This window comes from Macaca thibetana, chromosome 4 (assembly GCF_024542745.1).
Source record: "Macaca thibetana thibetana isolate TM-01 chromosome 4, ASM2454274v1, whole genome shotgun sequence".
NCBI classification, from domain to species: Eukaryota; Metazoa; Chordata; class Mammalia; order Primates; family Cercopithecidae; genus Macaca; species Macaca thibetana.
This window is the reverse complement of record NC_065581.1, coordinates 6,102,694-6,123,821: the sequence shown is the minus strand read 5'-3', so window position 1 is coordinate 6,123,821 and position 21,128 is coordinate 6,102,694. Positions and strand designations below refer to the sequence as shown.

At 44.2% G+C, this 21,128-nt stretch overlaps 1 protein-coding gene across 3 annotated transcripts in view; it reads left to right on the top strand.

Annotated features, from left to right (window-relative positions):
- Nucleotides 1-21,128, top strand: part of F13A1 (coagulation factor XIII A chain) — a 160,731-nt gene that overhangs the window by 104,976 nt on the left and 34,627 nt on the right. For all 3 annotated transcript variants that reach the window (XM_050789671.1, XM_050789670.1, XM_050789672.1), the window contains 4 exons: nt 2,039-2,142; nt 3,480-3,568; nt 11,473-11,626; nt 19,133-19,420. In XM_050789671.1, coding sequence (XP_050645628.1) covers nt 2,039-2,142; nt 3,480-3,568; nt 11,473-11,626; nt 19,133-19,420 — 635 coding nt within the window. The remainder of the gene's footprint in view (nt 1-2,038; nt 2,143-3,479; nt 3,569-11,472; nt 11,627-19,132; nt 19,421-21,128) is intronic.

Sequence of the window (21,128 nt, the reverse complement as noted above, 5' to 3'; positions counted from 1 at the left end):
GTGTCAGCCAGGATGGTCTCGATCTCCTGACCTTGTGATCCACCCACCTCGGCCTCCCAAAGTGCTGGGATTACAGGCGTGAGCCACTGCGCCCAGCCAATAGTACTGTTCTTATAGGGTGCTAGGGACATCAGATGTGTTAATATCCATGAGGGTTTTAGAACAGCACTTGGCACTAAGGAAGTGTTATATGTATTTGTTAGTTCCGTGCATTGTCTGCCATCACTGTTCTCCTCCTATGCACTTGAATATTCAGACATGCTATGCTCCAGTCACAACAGACAGCAGACAGTTCCCCAAACACACCATGGTGGCTATTTCATGCCACTGCAACTTTGTTCTTCTTCCTTTTATTGACCTCCTAAACTCCCATTTATCTTTCAACCCTCAGCTCAAATATCACTTCCCAAATATCTGGAGACTTTGCTCCACTGAGACTCCGTGGCACCCCAAATGAACTCCCGTTTTACCACGGATCATTTAAATTAATTATTTTTCAAAGTCTGAGAGTTACCGTTTTTGAGCACTTATCACATGCCAGTCCCTGTTCAAAATACGTGTATTAGCTTATTTAAGCCTCACGGCAAACCTATGACAGTTTTGATAATTGGTTTACAGGTTTGTCATTTCTCCTAGATTGTGAGGGTCTTTATGGGTAAGAATCTATGTTTTGATCATCTTTGAATCTCCAGCACCTAGCAAGGTGCCTGGTGTATAGTGGGTACATAGTGAAATTAATATCTCTTGAGCCAATCAGAAATGGGCTACACTCAGAGAAAGATGGGAGCATGGGGAAACAAGTGACACTGAAGGGCATCTAGGGAAGGGACCCATGGTAGTTGAACCTGAAATTCATCAGTGCCATAAACAAAGACTGCAGTAACTACCTCACCGCATTATTAAATCTTTATTACTATATGAACATTTTCTATAGTGCTGAGGGGTTAATGTGCTCTCATTTAATTCCGTACTGTCGTATAATTTCAGGTCTTTCCAAAGACATAATAATACAATTCATGATGACATTTTATTCCATGCTTTTGCTTCCAGGGTCATATTCAAAGTCCTGAGAAGTTTTCCATGGCCCTTAGCCCCTGGGTTTCCCACCTTTAAAAAAGGGCAAAGAGATATTCACCCTGACAACCTATTCTTCTTGTTGGACATGAGATGGAAATTGTAGAAAATTATAGTCAGGGATCGTTGTTATAGTTTCTATGGTAATGGTCTAAGACCATAAACACAAGTATTTATTGCTTAATTACTACAAAGGAATATGCTTTTTCCAAATAGGAACTGTATTAAAAAGTTCAAAATAAATATTTCAGTTTTGGTTAACTTTTCTTCCCTACTCCTTCGGTACGTGGTAAGTTCTGTTTCATTAGTCAGCAGAGAATGGTTGAGATTAAAACTGTTTGATGCACTGATTCAAATATCTTTGGGTGGCCTTAAAGCTGCTCTTAGCAGGGGAAAAGAGACATCCAGCCAGATGAGTGTCCCGAGGGATGCCAATGAGAAAGAATCTGCCCAGAAAACCCAAGTCTAGAGCCTCAGGATCTCTCCAGGAGCTCCCAGATTTGGCTTAAACTATTCTAGTAATCTGTAGACAGCATATGCACAGGATTTGGGGGTCACTTCTTTATTTATTTTTTATTCTATTTATTTTTATTTTTATTTATTTATTTATTTTGAGACAGAGTCTCTCCTTCTGTCACCAGGCTGGAGTGCAGTAGCGCGATCTCGGCTCACCGTAACCTCCACATCCCGGGTTCCGGTGATTCTCCTGCCTCAGCCTCCCAAGTAGCTGGGATTACAGGCGTGCCACCACACCCAACTAATTTTTGTATTTTTAGTAGAGATGGGGTTTCACCATGTTGGCCAGGATGGTCTTGATCTCTTGACCTCGTAGACCCACCTGCCTTGGCCTCCCAAATTGCTGGGTTTACAAGCATGAGCCCCTGCACCTGGCCACGGCTTCTTGATCTCTTGGAGCATTGGGTGTGAAGGGAAGTTTAACCTCTCTGGGCTTGTGTTTTCTAAGGAACTACCACTGCTGGAATGAAGCATGGATGACAAGGCCTGACCTTCCTGTCGGATTTGGAGGCTGGCAAGCTGTGGACAGCACCCCCCAGGAAAATAGCGATGGTAAAATTGTGTCCTCCCTCCGGGAAATGCTTCATTGCTGATCTTTATTTTGCTTTTATGCTTGCATTTGGTGTGTGGGAACCACGCCCGTTGGGAGCCAACATCTGAAGTGTGCTTCCTGGGCACATGCGCAGTATTAGCTACCTTCCAATCAGGTTTAATTTCATTTCAATAGTCAGCTTTACCCTGATTATTTTACAAATTTTAGAAAAAGAATATAAAACAACATATAATTCATCCATTCTTGCTTTGCTAAGCAGTTTCGAAGACAGGAGAGAAAATATCTGTTAGCATTTTTACTAGGCTATAAAACATACTTCAGCCCTTCATGGTATGCACAGATAAGATATAAAGCAGTAGAGAAAATAGAGAACTCGAAAAATAATTATAGATCATCCTTTAAATTGTTGTTTTTCCAGAACCTGGCCTCCTTTTATGTCGTGTGATTTCCTCCAAAGCTTGAGTATGTGGGGTATTTGTCTTCTAACTTGCCAACTATGCTAAGCAGCTGCAGCTCTGACCTCCCCCAGATTTTTACAAAATCACATCATAAGCCTCCATCTCTCTTTAATATGATAATATAAAGAATCAGTAGACTGTGGATATTATGTTTATTTCCTCAGGTGTTGATATATTGATGGGCACACACAGGCACATGCATAAACATTCGGTGCATATTCATAGTGAAACCATGTTATAATCCTAGACTTTAAGGAAGAAAGTTTAGCACTTTCTGGTGTTCTGGTATATATATCATGGGGACACTTTTGAGATGACTAATAGCAGCTGATCTCTTATTAACTATGGATAGGTGGTAAAAATTTAAAGGATTTTAGAAGAGTAACATGGGCCTTCTGACTTCCTACATGCACAGTGGGCATGGCCAAAATGAACAGGTAATATCCAGATTCTCCAGTTAAACTTGACTTATGTTCATAATGTCCACAAACAAAAGACAAAAAGCAAAACAAACAGCAACAGCAACACAACCACAGAGGACACGTCAACATTTCCAACATTTCAGATGCCACCTGAACAAGAGATAAATGCTGTGTAAGTCATCTGCTTGGCGTGAACACATCTGGGTATGTGTCTGTAGGTGGCCCAGTAGATGCAGGAATAGTGTTGCCTTGTATTTATTTCCATGGCTTCAATTTGTGGCTTGAGGAAGCATAGCCAATGGATTCTCTTGAGCCTTGGAAAGAGTTTGGGCTAAATCATCAATGAAGTCGGGAACACTGGTCTCTACAGAGTCACCCTCAGTGCCATGCATCTTGCAGTATCTGGACAGAATTGGAGATGAGAAACTCACACTGCCCTTCCTCTGTGCAATGCAGGCATGTATCGGTGTGGCCCCGCCTCGGTTCAAGCCATCAAGCACGGCCACGTCTGCTTCCAATTTGATGCACCTTTTGTTTTTGCAGAGGTAAGCGGGAAGCTGGAAGAAAGTGCTGTTTTTCTTCCCAACTTCTTAACACATGAAAGAGTAAGCTAAAAGTTGTTGCTTCTAAGTTTTCCAGGTACATAGTGTATGCTTCGTGTTGACAAAGGTAACTAGGCATTATTCTAACTTCCAGGCTATTAACGCTAAATGCAGTTCTTCTTTAACATTTTTCTTTCCTTAATGTTTTGGGATTCTTACTCCCAAAAGTAAATGCTTTACTAACATTAGCTTAGTTCTCTGCACCCATGAAGTAGGTATCAACTACTCTAGAGAAATTATATGACTAATGGATCTCTCAACTAACCATTGGTAGAGACGGGTCATGAATTGAAATTTCAGGACATGCTACTTCCCTCTGGGACTAGTCCAGCAATCCATGTAGGACAAACTCCACATACACACACCCAACCATGGTCTTACCCTGGCCTTTGCAATCTATGTTCTGCCATCCCACACCATCATCCGTGGCCAGGGAGGGAGGGTTGAGTTGCCAAAGGAGGAAGGGAACCTGGAGGCTGCTCTAAAAGAATACAACCCACCTACAGGGTTGATATGAATGCCTGGGCAAAGGCTCTGCAATTTCAGAAGAACTAGGCAGGGACTGGAAGCAGAAGAGGCTGTTAAAGGATACTCAAGGAGAGTTCTGAAGACCAAATTAAATGTAAGAGATGTTGGGTAAAGGAGAAGGCTGGGCTGCCAGCCTTGGAAGACTTGAAAGACTGAGAGGCAGGACTTCCCTAGGATATATTTGCACCAATAAATACACTGAAATAATGTTGCTCACTTTGCCTACCTTTGGATGCTCTTAGCAACCCTCTAAAATTGTTAATATCATTCTTCCCATTTTACAGAAAAGAAAATCAAGGCAGAGAGTGGTTAAATGACTTTCTCACAACCATCTAGCTAATAAACAGCGGTGCTAAGATTTGAAGCCAGGCAGATGCCTGAACGCATACTGGTAACCATTGCACTCTAGTACTCTGGGAGGAGTAAATAGTTACTATTAGTGTACACCAGGCACTGTACTGGGGGGAATTCTAAGGTTCAGGTCTTTAAGAAACATATTTCTACATGCCAGGTGACAGGGCACAAACACACCGAACATGAAATGACAACAATACCAGTGATGCTATGGAATTAATTGTCAGGTGGGCTGTGTAGAGAGCACAGATCTGCATTCATACTATGCGTGAGTTGAGAAGTAGAGGCCAAGAACTGAAGCAGGATGGCAAAGACCACAAGACACCGTCTAGGAAGGAAGGACGACCTGGGAACAGACAGTGAGGATGCCTGTGGAAGTGTTCCTAGACAGTAGGAGCAGGGAACTGTGGGACCACAGGCGAAGGAGGGATGATTAGGCAAAGGGATTAGAAAGCAGTCAGAGGATGGGAGGAGTACTAAGCAGGGGGTATGAGTTGAGCATCTGAATGCTGTGTGGGGGAAGTTGAAAGCTGTGATGACTCACTAGGATGCATCAGGGGTGTTGGAAGGTGGAGGCTGAAGGAACTCAGTGCGGGGGACCTCCCTGAGAAACTCGCTCCTTGTCCCTCCTGTAAGTGAGAGAGAGTTTTCACTGGGCAGGAACCTGGGAAAGGTGCTGGCAGCCTTGTGGAACATGGATTGGAGGGGTTGTTACAAAGTTGTAGGGAACATCTAGAGAGTTGATCACCCCTCCAAGCCAGAGATGGAAAGGGCCTGAGCTAGACAAATGGCAATAACGAGGAAACAAAGAGGCAGGACTGAGAAATATTATTATTTAGAAGGCAAAACGAGCATCAAAATTCAGACAGCAAGATCAGGAATTTGAAACATACAAAGACCAGTGTTCATCTCATCATACCTGCCATGACAGTTTATAGAAGCCTTTGGAGACCAAGCTTACTGGACTTGGAATTTTATCCCCTCGATTTCACTTTGGGATTTGAAGATTTCCACAAACCTCCCCAGCTGCCATTTGATAGTTTATGATGCTACGAGAGCCTCTTATGAGGAGATCACTCTGAAATCCACAAAGCCTTATATTCAGTTTTTTATTATGCTTTATTGCTGCAAAGAAGGAGAAGAAGGACCTCCCTCCACAAGTGAGCTGCCTAATAGCTGTAAATGCAAACACTTTTTGCTATTATTAAATATAGATCGGGGTGTTATGAATGTCATCAGGATTTGCCGATTATAATTACTCCTTTCTCACCCACTGCAGAGGCATGTCTGACAGAGGGTACAATTTGTTGCTTTGGCATGGGCTGAGCCATTTTTAAGAGATGTTTGAGCTGATGAAAAGTGTATAAGGAATCTTTTCTCAAGGGTGCCTGCAGTGGGACCCCATGGAGAGCGTCATGCGAGTTGACATGACTCAGGTTGGAGTCTGCAGCTCTCTTTGCTCTCCCTCCTCCTTGCTGCGTCAGCTCGCCTTCTCTTCCCTCCCAGCATTTTGACTTTCTTGGTCGTTCCTTACTCATTTCCGGGCTTGATCAAGCATCATGTTCATTGACTATTTTTTAGTTTTCCCAGGGCCTTGGTCTCCGTGAGTGAAAGCAGAGCCTAAAAAGAAGAGGGATATGCCTGGAAAGTGTCTTACCTTCTGTTCCTTTTTTCTGTCCTCCTCCACTTTGGAAGTTCACTCTCCACATTTCTGGATTTCTGCCAGGGCTCGAAGCTTATTTCTCTTACCCCTCCCTTCCCATGCCCTCGCTGCTGCAGTGGGTTCCTGTAGATCTGAAGACCCATCTGCCTCTTCTCTCCCCAGCTCATGGTGGCCTAGGGCTTCCAAAGAGGTGAGAGGAAAGGAGAGCTGTTCTAAGTGTCTGAAGTCGTATTCCAAGATTCCATGTTCACTAAGCCCTCAGGGGTTCTTAGTGAAGAACTCTCTCCTTCTTGCCAAAGATAACTCTTCTGTCCTAACTTCTCACTAACTCTGCTGACCTCTTTCACACCACTCCACCCCAAGCTCACACACATACACACACACCTGTGCACACACACACACATGCATGCACGCACCCATGTGCACCCACACATACACATACTCCTGCCTGCCCTCCCTGGCACTGAGATGATTTTGACAGGAGCAATAACTGGCTCCCTGGGACCACAGCAACCATCTCGTCGCTCAAGAAGCTAAGCCCTCCTCTGCTGTGGGTCAGCAGTTAGTTCTCTTATACAATAAGTGGAGATGTTTTCCTGTAGATTATTCATTCTCAATTCAAACTTGTTTATTTTGCTACTGTCTTATCAGATGCAGCCCATTTTTTGGCATCTCCTACTTGGCTGTAAAATAATCCTGTCATTTATTCAAATAGCATATAAAACTTTGAAATTATTTTAGCTTTCCTTCTTAACCTCCCTTATGCATCTTGCCAAAATTACCTTCCAAAAATTATCATAAATCCATCCACTTCTACAATCTCTGTCATTACCCTCTGAGCACTGTACAGCACCAAGCTCCATGAAGTTACCTCCTAACTCGTCTCCCTGATCCCCCTCTTGCTGCTTCTTTGTCTATTCTCCACAGATCACCAGAATTATTCTTTAAATGTAAACAAAAACTTCACACTCCTGCTCCAACCCTTCTAGTGGAGTTCTGCCACCCTTACAATAAAATTGAACATAAATTCTTACAAGATTCCATGGCTTCCCTTCCACTTCATCCCTTGTTTATTTCCCTCCAGCCATACTGAGCTTTTTGCTCTTTGGAAAGCATCCACACATCCTCTTGGTTCCGCACTTTTGGACATATTGTTTCTTTTGCTAGGAAAGCTGCCCTCACTATCTTTCACTCTATGGAGGAAGAATGCTTTGCAGGCTTTGTTCCTCTCTGCACTCAAGTCTCTGCTCTGGTCACCTCTTCAAAGAGGCCTTCACTCACCCCACCCCACTCCACCTAAAATATCACCATCTGCCCTGTTGTTTTCATCCTCCTACCTTAGTGTGTGTTCCATTTCTCCCTTCTAGCATATGAGCTCCATGAAGGTAGAAGCTGTTGTGTCTTCATTGCTGAGAGCAGGATCTAGGGTCCAGCACCAGGAAGGCCTCCTGGTCCAGGAGGGCATTCACTGCCTCCATGTGCCCTCTGAGAAGCAGCATTTTCTCTGCGGAGCATGCAGATGAGGTTATCTCCACTTGGGAACCAATGAACAAACCAAAGCAAACTCTGTCCAGGGTCCTGAAAGCAAGAGCACATCTCCAGCCTCAGTGGTGAAGAGCATATCTTCCACCACCTGTGGACAAATGTTCACATTCTATGGGCCCGGGTGGACCTTTGCAGAGAGCAGCCCCCAAGCCTCCTTCCCACTCCACCTGTGCTGAGAACCTATGGCCCCGACCAATGGTAGAGGCTACTATGTAGGAAGTGCCTGTACTTAAGAGGCAAGGGTTTGGTGTTGTGAAAAGAACACCCAATTTCATGCACCAATGCCCAGATTTTGTGTGACGATAACTTCTTCAAGTGTAGGGGTAGAAAAAGGTGATCACTAACATTATATTACATTCAGAAGAAGGAAGAGAATTTAGCCTTAAACGTAGGGCTTTCACAAGTAGTACCAATCTATCCACCAGCCCTGCAAGGAAGGTAGGCTCAGAGAGATTCAATAACTCATCCAAAGCCACACAGCCTAAGTCCAATATTCCTTACCATACACTCTGAACTTAGCTACTGTTCTACCCCAGAGAGTCAATTGATTTTGGGTGGGGCCAATCATGATGCTTTTTTAAGCTCCTAGATGATTTTCTAGTACAGCCAGAATAGAGGAACGTTCCACTACAGGCTGAAACCAAAAAGAAAGCTTTCTAATGTCACTTGGAAAGAATAATTTCCCTCCACATACCACCCCAACATACATATACAGAAACCACCCCATACTGGTGTTTCCCCTCTCCTTTCTCAACAAAGGACAGTGCTGTTGATCTGTCCTGAGATTTTAGCCTACATGTTTTTCTGAAACCATATTCAAGGTGGTGGGGGGGCGGCAGGAACTAGCCACTTCCATATTTAGCTTGTCTCCCTGGAAAATCATAAGCTGTTACAAGGCTTAAGATGATATTTATCATTATTGTTGCTACAATTTGAAAGTGGAGGAGGTCGCCGTTTGTACTTACATGGCTTCCTCCAGAGGGAATGCCAGAATTCTCAGGCAGTTCATTCAGTTTCCAAAATGACTAGTATTCCACAGGTATCTGCTGTGTCCTCTCCTGTCCTGATTCCTGACTTCACATTTCAGCCTTTCACAGCATGTGGCTAGCACCACCGAGTTCTGGCTGCTCTGCTGAGGAGCAGGGCCACCGTTTATCAGCCTCAGAAATCTGAGCCGCAAGCGTGGAACCATCTCACCCCTCAAGCTGGTGCTCATGCTCCCGCAGGGTGGTGTAGGAGAGGCAGTGTGCTGTGAAGGCCAAGGGCCGGGCTATGGGCTGGCCCAGGGCTTGTGCTTCTTCTCCACCAGCTCCCAGCCATGAAACCACAAACACTCTGCCTCCCCCTTCTGAGTCTTGGTGCCCTCATCCATAGTACGGTTACAATACATACCTCACAGGCTTGTTGTTGTGAGGTTCAAACTAAATCCTTTATAAAATGTCCCTGAAACATTGTAGGTATGCAGTAAATGTTGGCTATCTCCTCTTTAGCAGAAATCCGATTTCATGTGCACTCAGAACATTCTATGAGAAAGTAAAATTGCTCTCTTTAACCTCAACTTTAAAACCTAGGGATATATCTTCAAGTTTCCCCATTACCTAATGATGACTATTATATTTTTTACTCAATTTTGAAATGTACAAGTCATGTTCACATAGATCTTATCTCACTCTGACCTAAAATGCTCCCATAAAATTGGCAGAACAAGTTTAATCATTTTTATTTTATAGAATCAGGAACTGAAGTTCATAGAGATTAACATGCACTTTCTACAAGGACATGCCCACTATAGGAACCCAGGTTTCTTGCAGCAAATCTAGTGTTCCTCTCAAAGGCCATCTAGGTTTCACCTTGGCTGTTGCTATCTAGCCAACCCCTGACCCCACTGCCCCATGTCCAAAGTATCTTGTACTTATTCTTTCATGGTACTTATTGTACTATATTGCAGGGCTTCTCAAGCCTGACTGTCCAACAGAATTGTGTGAGACCTTTTGTAAAATATAATGACTTTAGGGCCTCACGTGATTTAGGTCCCACCTCCTTAATCAGGCATCTATTTTGTTAAAAAAGTTCTCCAGGTGACTCTGATGCACAGAATCATGCTTACTAGAGCATAAACTCTATAATGGCAGAGATCAAATCTATTTTGTTCATCATTAGGATTCTGAATCCTTGAACAATATCTGGCAATACTATTAAATAATATATTATGGTCAATAACATTTATTGAGCATTTACTCTATGCCAGACACTGTGATAAGTAATGTATGTGTGTTTGTTTCTGTTAATTCTGCCAATCATCCTATGAAGAAGGAGTTATTGTCACCCTATTTAAAGAGTGGGTAACTGAGGCTTGGAGAGGAGCTTGGGAAACATTTAGTAAATACATCAATGACTATTAGCAGTACAATTCATGCTTCCTGCCCACTTCCATGATAATAAATGGAATTCTCAAGAAAGTGATTGTAAAATATGTAATAAAAGACTCTGGTAGAGTCAGCTTTCAGGCACACATTAGTCATTGTCTCTAGAAAGTAGAGTGGTAAAGCAGGGCCTTGGGAGAGCTTGGGGGCAGCCAGCATGGCCCCAAGACACTATTTCCAAGTCCCACAAATAGCACATTTTAGTGGCTGGACCAACAGAAAATAGACTGAGTTCCTCCTAGATCATTTAATGTTGTTGTTCAATTTAAATACTTTTGGCTTCAAGTAGCAGAACTGATGTGGCTGAAACAGATGGGGACTTATTTTTCTCATATAAGAAATCCTGAAATAGGTGGTCCTGATGCTGGCTTAGCCATTTAACAGCATCATTAAGTTCCCCAAATACCCAAAAGCCTCTCAGCTTTCTACTCTGCCACCTTCTCATTGTCGGCCATGTTTCTGTTCACTGTCTCACGATGGCCACAGCAGCTTCAAGCATTCCTTCACTTTACCTGCAAACACCTGAAAGCAGAAAGGGAAGGGCAAACTCATGCGTGTACCTCTCTCCTTTTTCTAAGGGGAAAAATGTCTCCCAGAAGTCACCTAGCAGACTTCCTCTTCCTCCTGGTAGTTGGTCACATAGTCACAGTTAGCCAAAAGCAGTCCAGGGAAGCAAGCGATGGGCATGGCGGCATGGCAGCATGGCGTTGTCTTCTCTCCCATGGGAGGTAGAATTTATCAGGAAGACAGAGGAGAGAGAAAAATGGTTGCTTCTTAGGCAATGTATTGTCTCAGCCTCAAATAAATTTTTATTTATTTATTTATTTATTTATTTGACACGGAGTCTTGTGCTGTCGCCCAGGCTGGGGTGCAGTGGCTGGATCTCAGCTCACTGCAAGCTCCGCCTCCCAGGTTTATGCCATTCTCCTGCCTCAGCCTCCTGAGTTGCTGGGACTACAGACGCCCGCCACCTCGCCTGGCTGGTTTTTTGTATTTTTTAGTAGAGACGGGGTTTCACCATGTTAGCCAGGATGGTCTCGATTTCCTGACCTCGTGATCTGCCCGTCTCGGCCTCCCAAAGTGCTGGGATTACAGGCTTGAGCCACTGCGCCCAGCCCCTCAAATAAATTTTATTTAAAGTACTGCTAAATAAACTAGATTCGCTTTTAGAATACATTCAAAATCTGTTTGGTCCTATGATACAAATCCAATGTTGTTGAAGAAAGGGGCGTGTCAGCTCCAGAGATCTCTAGACAACTGCATTATGGACAGTTAAAGACTTTAGCAACAACAGGCATGTGATGATGGCTAATGCTCTCCTCTCCTGTTTTCAGGTCAACAGCGACCTCATTTACATTACAGCTAAGAAAGATGGCACTCATGTGGTGGAAAATGTGGATGCCACCCACATTGGGAAATTAATTGTGACCAAACAAATTGGAGGAGATGGCATGATGGATATTACTGATACTTACAAATTCCAAGAAGGTAATTTACTACCACCTAATGAAGATTTATTTGCCCAAGTCCATTTAGTACTTATTCATTGTCATTCAGAGATGAGTTCCAGAGAATGCGCTGGCATTTGCTGCATTTGGTAGCAACAGCAGAAGTATAAACTTTCATGCGTGAAAGACACATCACATATGTAATATTTCATTGTAGTTTTCTTTGCTAGCTTGCTTTGGGCAGGATTCTCATTCACATGGCTTGTGAAATGATTTGATTTAAAGTCATATCTTTTAACAGAATATAGAATATGTTCTTGCTCATAAGAACCTTAATTTTAAATAATCCTATTAGAAAACACTGTGTAACTAACATAATTTTAGTTCAATAATAGAAATTAAAATAACGACTTCACATTTGTTTAGTACTTTACCAGTTATTTTCACATACATTGTTCCATTACATTATCATGGAATACTACAAAGCAGATAATACAATATTAATAGGACAATACAATCTCTCTAACTCAGGACAATTAGGCCAAAGGCCAGTTTCAATTATAAAATAATGTCATGGTGGGTTTTTGTTGACTTTTATTGCATAGAATGTTTCAAATGGCACTACTGAGTTTAATTCTATCTCAATCAATGCTTAGTGTCCACTCTATGCCTGTAATTGGTTTGGTGCTGGAGATCCCAGCAGTGAGCAGGACTCAGTTCCTGTCCTGGTCTGAGTGATAGGATTATTGTGCAGAGGGGTCTTTGGAAACAAAAAGTAGGGACCTTTAGTCCATCTGTTTCAGAGAAAGAAAGACTTGAGAAGCGAAGTCGTGGACCTCAGTTAAAGAAAGCTAAGCAGGAGTTTCCAGGCAGTGGGAACATGATCAAAGTTACGAGGCGTGAAGCAGCCCTGTATGTTTAGGGTCCTGCAGGCTCAGAATGCCCAGTAACTGGAGACAAAGCTGCCCGAGGCCAGCAGTGGCCAGGAACTGGAGGACCGTGGGTGTCTTCATGGTGAGCATGCAATATATTTTGCAAATGATTCACTGCCAGAGGTTCTTAGGAGTATTTACTTTAGTGAATGGATAAAAATGACAAGTAATTAGCATATACCTAAATATTCATTGGAATCCATGAAGTGTTAAGGAGTGCAGAATTTGTTTTAAATATTTTAGACAGTCGCTCTGCTCTTATTTACAAAAGTAATTTGCACTATAAAGAAGCTTGCTGAATTGAGAACAGTTGTGCATAGTCTCAGAAAGTCAGAATTTTTGTTATCTGAACTGGTGAATTTTCACTGTATTTTTGAAATGCTTCATTTTCCTTTTCTGTTGGTTATCATCCATTGCATAACACAGATACAAAGGTTTTTTTTTTTTTTTGTCATTTGGATTTTTCCTTAAAGGAAAATTTAAAACAATATAAGTGCAAATAAAACAAAACAAACAAGAAATGCCCTCTTACTATAGTTATAAGCAAAAAAAGGTTTGGAAAAACAAAAAAAGAAAGTTCATAGAAAAGTTAGCTGCAACATCCACTCATTCATACATTCATCCGCACAACAGCTGGCTCTTACCACCTGCCATCTTCCAGTGCTGTGTAGAGCTGGACACACGCACAGCCCTGCCTTCCCATGCAGCTGGGGAGAAAAGCAGAAGGCAGCCCTCACTGTGCTGGGTGAGAATTGCTCTGGCACAGGGTGGACAGGTGCTGCTGGGCGCAGAGAAGGGCTCCCAGCCAAGAATTGGCAATCGGGGAAGGCCTCGTGGAGGAAGTTAGTGATGGGCTCGCTAAGCCCAAAGGACACAGAAGAATTGGCAGGTGAAGCTGGGGAAAGAGGTCCCCAGGAAAAGGCAGTAAGGCAGGGATTGTGGTGAGAACTCTCCCATTTGGAAGAAGTCCTGACCCGATAGAGTAGCGAACAAATGTTGCACCTATAGGCAGCTAGGGGCAGCAGGAAGCGAGCTGTCCACATGACAGATGTCTTGTGGAAACCATGGAGCTGAGCACAGCTGCCATTAGCTGTCAGCATGGAGGTGACAGTGAAGGCCAACTCAGGAATGGGACAGAATCAGATGCCATGAGAGGAAAGACCAAAACCCAGTCCACAAAACAGGAGTCAGGGGCTTGGCTGGGGGTGGCTACCAAATTAAAACAAAATGTGTCCGCACTGCATGAGGAAGACATCTGAGGTCCAGGCCTCTGGAGTTTAGCAAGAAGGCAAGGCCGAGGGAGAGGGACAATATGGAGGTCTGGTCCAACTGGAAGAATCCCTAAACCCACACAGATGGTTGTAAGAGACAATTCATCCTGCTTCTGGGCTGGAGTTGACCCCAAGTGGATAGTTCCTTAATCAAGGGTGGCATATACATTTCAAACTGGAACTTTGGAAATGACCAAGTAGAGTGTTGTTTTGAGAAGAACACCAAGACTGCATCTGAATATGGTGGGATAGAGGGATTGATAGCCACCACTGGCCACTGGCATGCAGTGAGGACTCATCATATCCGTGGCTAGGTGCTTCGCACTCTGATTCTCACCATCTGATTCTCACCCTGATTCTCACCGTTGAATCTCTTATAATTTCTCTGATCCATAAATGCTGAGTGTAGACACCAAAATATGGAAATGAGTAGAATCACAGGAAACAAATTATTACTAGATTTAGGAATTAACTATTTTAATGAATTAAATCATGGAAAGATCATTTTCACTTCAACTTACTAAAGCTTATTATTAATTTTATAACTTTTTTCGAGATATACAATTAAGAAACGATAAGACTTTGAAAACCAGAATTCTGAAGACTTCTCCAGTGGCAATATATCTTGTTTGATGACAATGTGTTGATCCCATTCCCTCTTTGCTCCCAGGGTCACTGGTATTTCCACCTCTCCTTCTCTATTGTCTCCTTCCAATCAGCATTTAAGCAGGCTCAAATGTCTGCTGTGTTTTAAAAAAAATTACAAAAATCTTTTTCACCACTGTCTCTTCCTCCTCGCCTCCTTGCCATCCTGGAGCGCTGCCTGGACTTGCATCCTGCTGTGTTGCTTCTCCACTCCTTCTGCGCACACTCTGTCCTGATTTCTGTTACCAGCACATCCTTGAAGTTGTTCTCAAGGTTGCCAAGACCACCCAATTGTCAGATTTCAGCTTATTTGACTTTCCTACACTTCCTGGTGCTGTTGTTCACTCCCTTTCCTTGCAATTCTGTCTTCTCTTTGTTTCTACAATGTTACTTTCTACTGGTTCCACCCCCTCCTACCTGACCCTCTTTTCGCATCTCTTTTTGACTATAAGCTTTCCCCTTTCTTCAGCCCCTTCCAATGCCACTTCATTCTAGGCTTCTATCCTTGAGCTCCACTCCTACCCACCTGAAGTTCTTCCCACATAGCTGGTGTTAATGTTCACGTATATACTGATCACCCCATGTCTGCGTCTCCACCCGGACTTTACCTAAATGTCCCACAGAAACCTGACTTGGAACTTCCCAAATGACACCACTCACTCCCTCCCTCACCTCAGATCTGTTTCTCCCACTGCCCCTACTCTGGTGAATAGAACCACCATCCACTCAAATTTAGCTACTTAAGAATGAGTCGAGCAACAAATCCTCGAAATGTCCCCTCTGAAATCGTTCTCAAATGCATCCCCTCCCCTCCAGCTCCATAGCCTGAAAATTAAACATTATCTGGTGTGTACAACTCTTAATATAGTTCCTGACACATAATAAGTGTCCAATGAAAGTTTCCCCTATTACTAGTAATTCTATTATTCCTGCCATACTACTCCTATTCGTTTGGCCTATGATTAGTTTTCTCCTGGAAAAATACTTGCTCTAGCTTCCCAATTCCACCTTACTTCCTCAGGCCCTCCTTTCCTCAGTCTAGCCCTTGCCTTGCTGCCAAAGTAATATCTGAAACATAAACCTGAGCCTCTGCAGCTGGAAACCATTCTCAGCAAACTATCGCAAGAACAGAAAAACAAACACCGCGTGTTCTCACTCATAGGTGGGAATTGAACAATGAGATCACTTGGACACAGGAAGGGGAACATCACACACCTGGCGGTTGTGGGGTGGGGGGAGGGGGGAGAGATAGCCTTAGGAGAAATACCTAATGTAGATGATGAGTTAATGGGTGCAGCAAACCAACATGGCACATGGATACATATGTAGCAAACCTGCACGTTGTGCACATGTACCCTAGAACTTAAAGTATAATGAAAAATTTTTTAAAAACTCTGTAAATGTGTAAAAACAAAACAAAACAAACAAACAAACAAAACCCTGAGCCTCTTCTAGTACTGCTTAAAACCCCCACCCCCTCTCTCCCTGTGGCCTCCAGGGCATCCAGTCCTAACTCACAAAGCCTCTTGCTAAGTGGCTTTTTGGCACCTGGTGACTGCACCTCCTGAGCATGCCCCCACAGGTATTATATGCAGAGGCCAGGGACCTGCTAGCAGTTCCTCCAACAAGCCAAGCTCCCCCTGCCTCCCAGGCCTTGCCAGGACTCCAAAAACTCCGAGAAGCCTCCCACGCCCCTTCCTGTCCCCATGCACTGCAGGCCAAGCTTCGTCCCAGCATCTGTGGTGAACACATCTGTGCTGGGATTGCTCTTCACTTGTTCCTTCTGCACCAGTGAGGGAAAGTCTGTGTCTCTCCTCTGTGCCTAGTGCCTAGCACGGTGTTTGGAACATTATGGAGTTTCCAACAGCGTGAGATGATTTGAATGAATGGTTACTGGGGAGGCACTTTCACAGCTGGGCTTGGTTGAACATAAAATGTCCTAAACTGGACCATTATGAAGACGAAAATTTTATCTCTGGCTGAAAGCAAAGTGCTTCTCCAAACCTCAATCCTTCAGATCCTCTGTGCCAGGCTGGGTTTCAGGGCCTGGGGATGCAGAGGTGGACAAGCCATATCATGTCTCTGTTCTCATGGAGCTTGCATTCCAGCAGGGAAGATAACGTCACATAGTAACTAGTACTGTGACAAGGAAGAGGAAATAAAGCCAGGTATGTGTTAGGGAGAGCCGAGAGGACTAGAATTTGGGGACACATTACACAAGGTAAGAGGGGGAGGACAGGGGAGGTGACAGCGGAGCTAAAGCCAGAACAATGAGAAGAATCTTCGTCCAACGTAAAAGGGCTCTTTTATTACATCCTAGTTAATGGAAAGATATTTTTGACTTTGCACCCAGAGGCTGTAGAAGAATCTCAGAAAATAAAATCTGGCTTTGGATAAATCTTTCATAGCACTAAAATGTTGCCTGTGGCCCTGAATTATGTAAGACGCCAGAGCACAGAGCATAACTGTAGAGAAACAGGAATTACTCTGCCAGGCTCTGGGAAAGCCTGCAGTTGTTTTCTCCTCTCCGGGTCTGTGCTTCCTGGAACAGCCCCAGCCTGCCTGCCTCTGCCTGGCGGTCTCTGCTCACAGAGGCTGCTGCTTCCCCAGGAAGGAAGCTCCAGGTGCCTCCACCCATGGCAGGTCGTGAAGTTGCTAATAGCTGCCCTCAAGGCTTCTTCTCCCATTCCCCTCACCTTGGCCAGCTCAGCTCCTCTCTGATACGTTCCTGCTGCTCGAATTTGCCTCCTGCATTTTGCCTCAATGCATATTTGGCCCCCATCCAAAGTGATCATCATTAATGCTCTCTTCTCATGGATCTATTGGCCAGATGATTTCTGCTAAAATATTTCACTGCACTTCCCTTGTCCTCACCCCTCCTTCCCTTTTTCTTATCTCCCTCCGAGGGCCCTAGCCGATGCTTGTCCTAGACTAACAGTTCCTGGCACATTCTTGCAGTCTTGACAATCAGGGAAATCGTTAATACACACACACGCACACACACACACAAACACACACACACAAATACACATTCATATTTGTATGCAATGCCTTCTGTCATTTTCTCTGTCTTTGCAGAGTAGCTTCCATGTATTATATATCTACTACCTCTAATTCGCCTGATAAACCTAGGATGTAGACACGCTTATTTTACAAACAAGGAAAGTGATGGTAATAATGGTGTCTGTCTTGTAGAGTTGTTATGAGGATCAAATGACACAATGCACAATAAGCACTTATCCCGGTGCTTGGCACACAGCTAGCCCTCAGTGAGGGTTGTGATGATTCATTGACCTCTCAGTCACCATTGCATTTCATTATGAACTAGATAAAGTAGAAGAGAGTACCTTTAAACTAGCATAATTATAAAACGTAGGATTCTTATTTTAAAGTGATTTTTTTTTCACTAGCCATTCTAAAGCCTAGTTTTTACAAGCCAAGGAATTTGCCTTCATCTTCTCATCTCTATCCTTAGGGATGCACAAACATAAACCCAAAGGTATTTAGGATGGAAAAGAGGATAACGACCATCCCTCACATCTGCACGAGCCCTGTCCCCAAGGCAAAGCCTTTTGTCCAAGGCTCTGTAAGGACCATCCTCCCAGCTTCTCAGTGTCTGAGGCACAAGCTCCCTCTGCGGCCGGACTTGTATCTGTATTTTTTGCCTCCTCACTTAGACAAAGCTATATTTTTCTTACTATCCTCCTCTTCCTCCCTTCATCTCCATCACAACCACTTTGGAAACCCTGCACAAAACATTTTCATAAAAGCAGCACATACACCTCAAACTGCATTAGAACTTAGGTGCACCACCATATGTCAATAGATGTCCCTCAAAAAACTGCCCTCAGTGTCAGATGAGTTTGGGAAACCTTGTGTAAAGAAAAGCAAAGAGGTGTCCTTGCTGCTGGGCTTCACTTAGAACCTCTAATCTGCTAATGAAGGTGGAGAACATCTCCAGGAGGCGCTGGACAACTAGTGCCCCTCCAAGGGATCTGACCGAAGCACCTTGGGCAGGGTCGCCTTTTTAATGTCTTGCCAGAGCCCAGCATCCTTGGGGACTGGGGGATGCAAGTTTTGGTAAAAAGTGATTTCTGCATTCTGCCACAGCATGGGCGTTGGGGGCAATGGCAATTGAGTAAGATAGGGAAGAACAGGGCAGGAGCCCTCAAGGGTCAGCTCAGCAAAGAGCAAGTGGGACAGGCCCAAGTGGAAGGAGAGATGAGGAAGACAGGTCTTATTGGGAGAGAGGATTCACAAATCAGAGGGAAAAGTTACATTGCAGGAGGTGGAATGGCAAGAGGCAATTATTCCCAATTGTTAGAGGTCCCCAAATTCTAGCCACATGGCTGGGACTAAGGAAGGCAAGCAAACTGACACCACAGTTTAAGAAGAGATAGACATTGCCAATTTTACCTCCCACCCCCTGAAATAGTGGCCCCAGAGAAACCCCTTTCTGGATAGATCCCAACACTGTCACCTCCTAACTCGCAGCCTAGGCTGGTCACTGACTCTCTGGGAATCTGACATTGCAGAATTTATAACATAAGAATAATGATGGCACCTGCCTCCCGGGGAGGTCTGAAGCTTGTTTTATAGAAGCACCCCAACAAGTGCAGCACACAGTGCATCCATTAATGTGACTTTCTCTCTGGTGGATTGTATTTTTCCCTGTCATTATCTCTGGATCTCCCCCAGGTCAAGAAGAAGAGAGATTGGCCCTAGAAACGGCCCTGATGTACGGAGCTAAAAAGCCCCTCAACACGGAGGGTGTCATGAAATCGAGGTCCAAAGTTGACATGGACTTTGAAGTGGAAAATGCCGTGCTGGGAAAAGACCTCAAGCTCACCATCACCTTCCGGAACAACAGCCACAACCATTACACCATCACAGCTTATCTCTCAGCCAACATCACCTTCTACACCGGGGTCTCGAAGGCAGAATTCAAGAAGGAGACGTTCGACGTGACGCTGGAGCCCTTGTCCTGTAAGCTAACAATGGTGTGGTTCTCTTTGAGACTTGCTGTCTGGCGCCTGTCTTGCTAGGTGTTAATGCCCATTATAGCTTCATATCAAAGTTAAAGTTCCCCCAATATCTCAGAAGTGTGAGCCTCACAGGGAGAACTCACTTACTCTGCAAAAGCCTCCACTTTTTTTTTTTTTTTTTTGAAATGGAATCTCGCTCTGACACCCAGGCTGGAGTGCAATGGTGTGGTCTCAGCTCACTGCAACCTTCACCTCCCGGATTCAAGTAATTCTCCTGTCTCAGCCTCCCAAGTAACTGGGATTACAGGCACCTGCCACTATGCCCGGCAATTTTTTGTATTTTTGGTAGAGACGGGGTTTCACTATGTTGGCCAGGCTGATCTCAAACTCCTGACCTCAGGTGATCCGCCCACCTCGGCCTGCCAAAGTGCTGGGATTATAGGCATCAGCCACCACGCTCGGCCCAAAAGCCTCCACTTTCATCTTCACATCTCATGCACAGAAGTGAGCATTGAAATTTTCAAAGCCTAGAGCCCCTGCGTCGTGAGAATTAAATGTAACTTCTTGCTATTCAAAGTGTGGTGCATGAGCCAGCTGCATCAGCATCTGGCTTTTTTTTTTTTTAATCCTGAATCTCATGTCCCACCCCACACCTTCTGAATCAAAAACCATGTTTTGACAAGATCCCAAGGGGACTGGAGTGTACAGGAGAATTTGTGGAGCATGGATCTAAATGATCCATCTCAGAAACAGGCCCTCTGCTGATGCCTGTCTCCCAAGTTAGTGAAGTCTTTTGGGGGCCGTCCAGAATGAATGGTGTGCTTTGCTTTCCCATTCAAAAGGCAGGAAGATCTACGCGCTGCACACAGGCCGCTTCTTAAAAATGCTGTCGCCTGTAATCCCAGCACTTTGGGAGGCCAAGGTTGGCAGATCATCTGAGGTCAGGAGTTCGAGACCAGCCTGGCCAACATGGTGAAACCCCATCCCTACTAAAACAAAAATTAGGCCAGGCATGGTGGCAGGCACCTGTAGTCTCAGCTACTCGGGAGACTGAGGCAGGAGAATTGCTTGAACCCGGGAGGCCAAGGTTGTAGTGAGCCAAGATCGTGCCACTGCACTCCAGCTTGGGTGACAGACCAAGACTCCGTATCAAAAAGAAAAAAAAAAAAAAGGAGGCTGGAGACAAATAAATGTCATCTAGGAGGGGCTTATGAAGGGGTTTTCTACCTCTGCCATCTCTTTTTTTTTTTTTTTTAATTTATTTATTATTATTGTACTTTAAGTTGTAGGGTACATGTGCATAACGTGCAGGTTTGTTACATATGTATACTTGTGCCATGTTGGTGTGCTGCACCCATCAACTCATCATTTACATCAGGTATAACTCCCAATGCAATCCCTTCCCCCTCCCCCCTCCCCATGATAGGCCCCTGTGTGTGATGTTCCCCTTCCTGAGTCCAAGTGATCTCATTGTTCAGTTCCCACCTATGAGTGAGAACATGCGGTGTTTGGTTTTCTGTTCTTGTGATAGTTTGCTAAGAATGATGGTTTCCAGCTGCATCCATGTCCCTACAAAGGACGCAAACTCATCCTTTTTGATGGCTGCATAGTATTCCATGGTGTATATGTGCCACATTTTCTTAATCCAATCTGTCACTGATGGACATTTGGGTTGATTCCAAGTCTTTGCTATTGTGAATAGTGCTGCA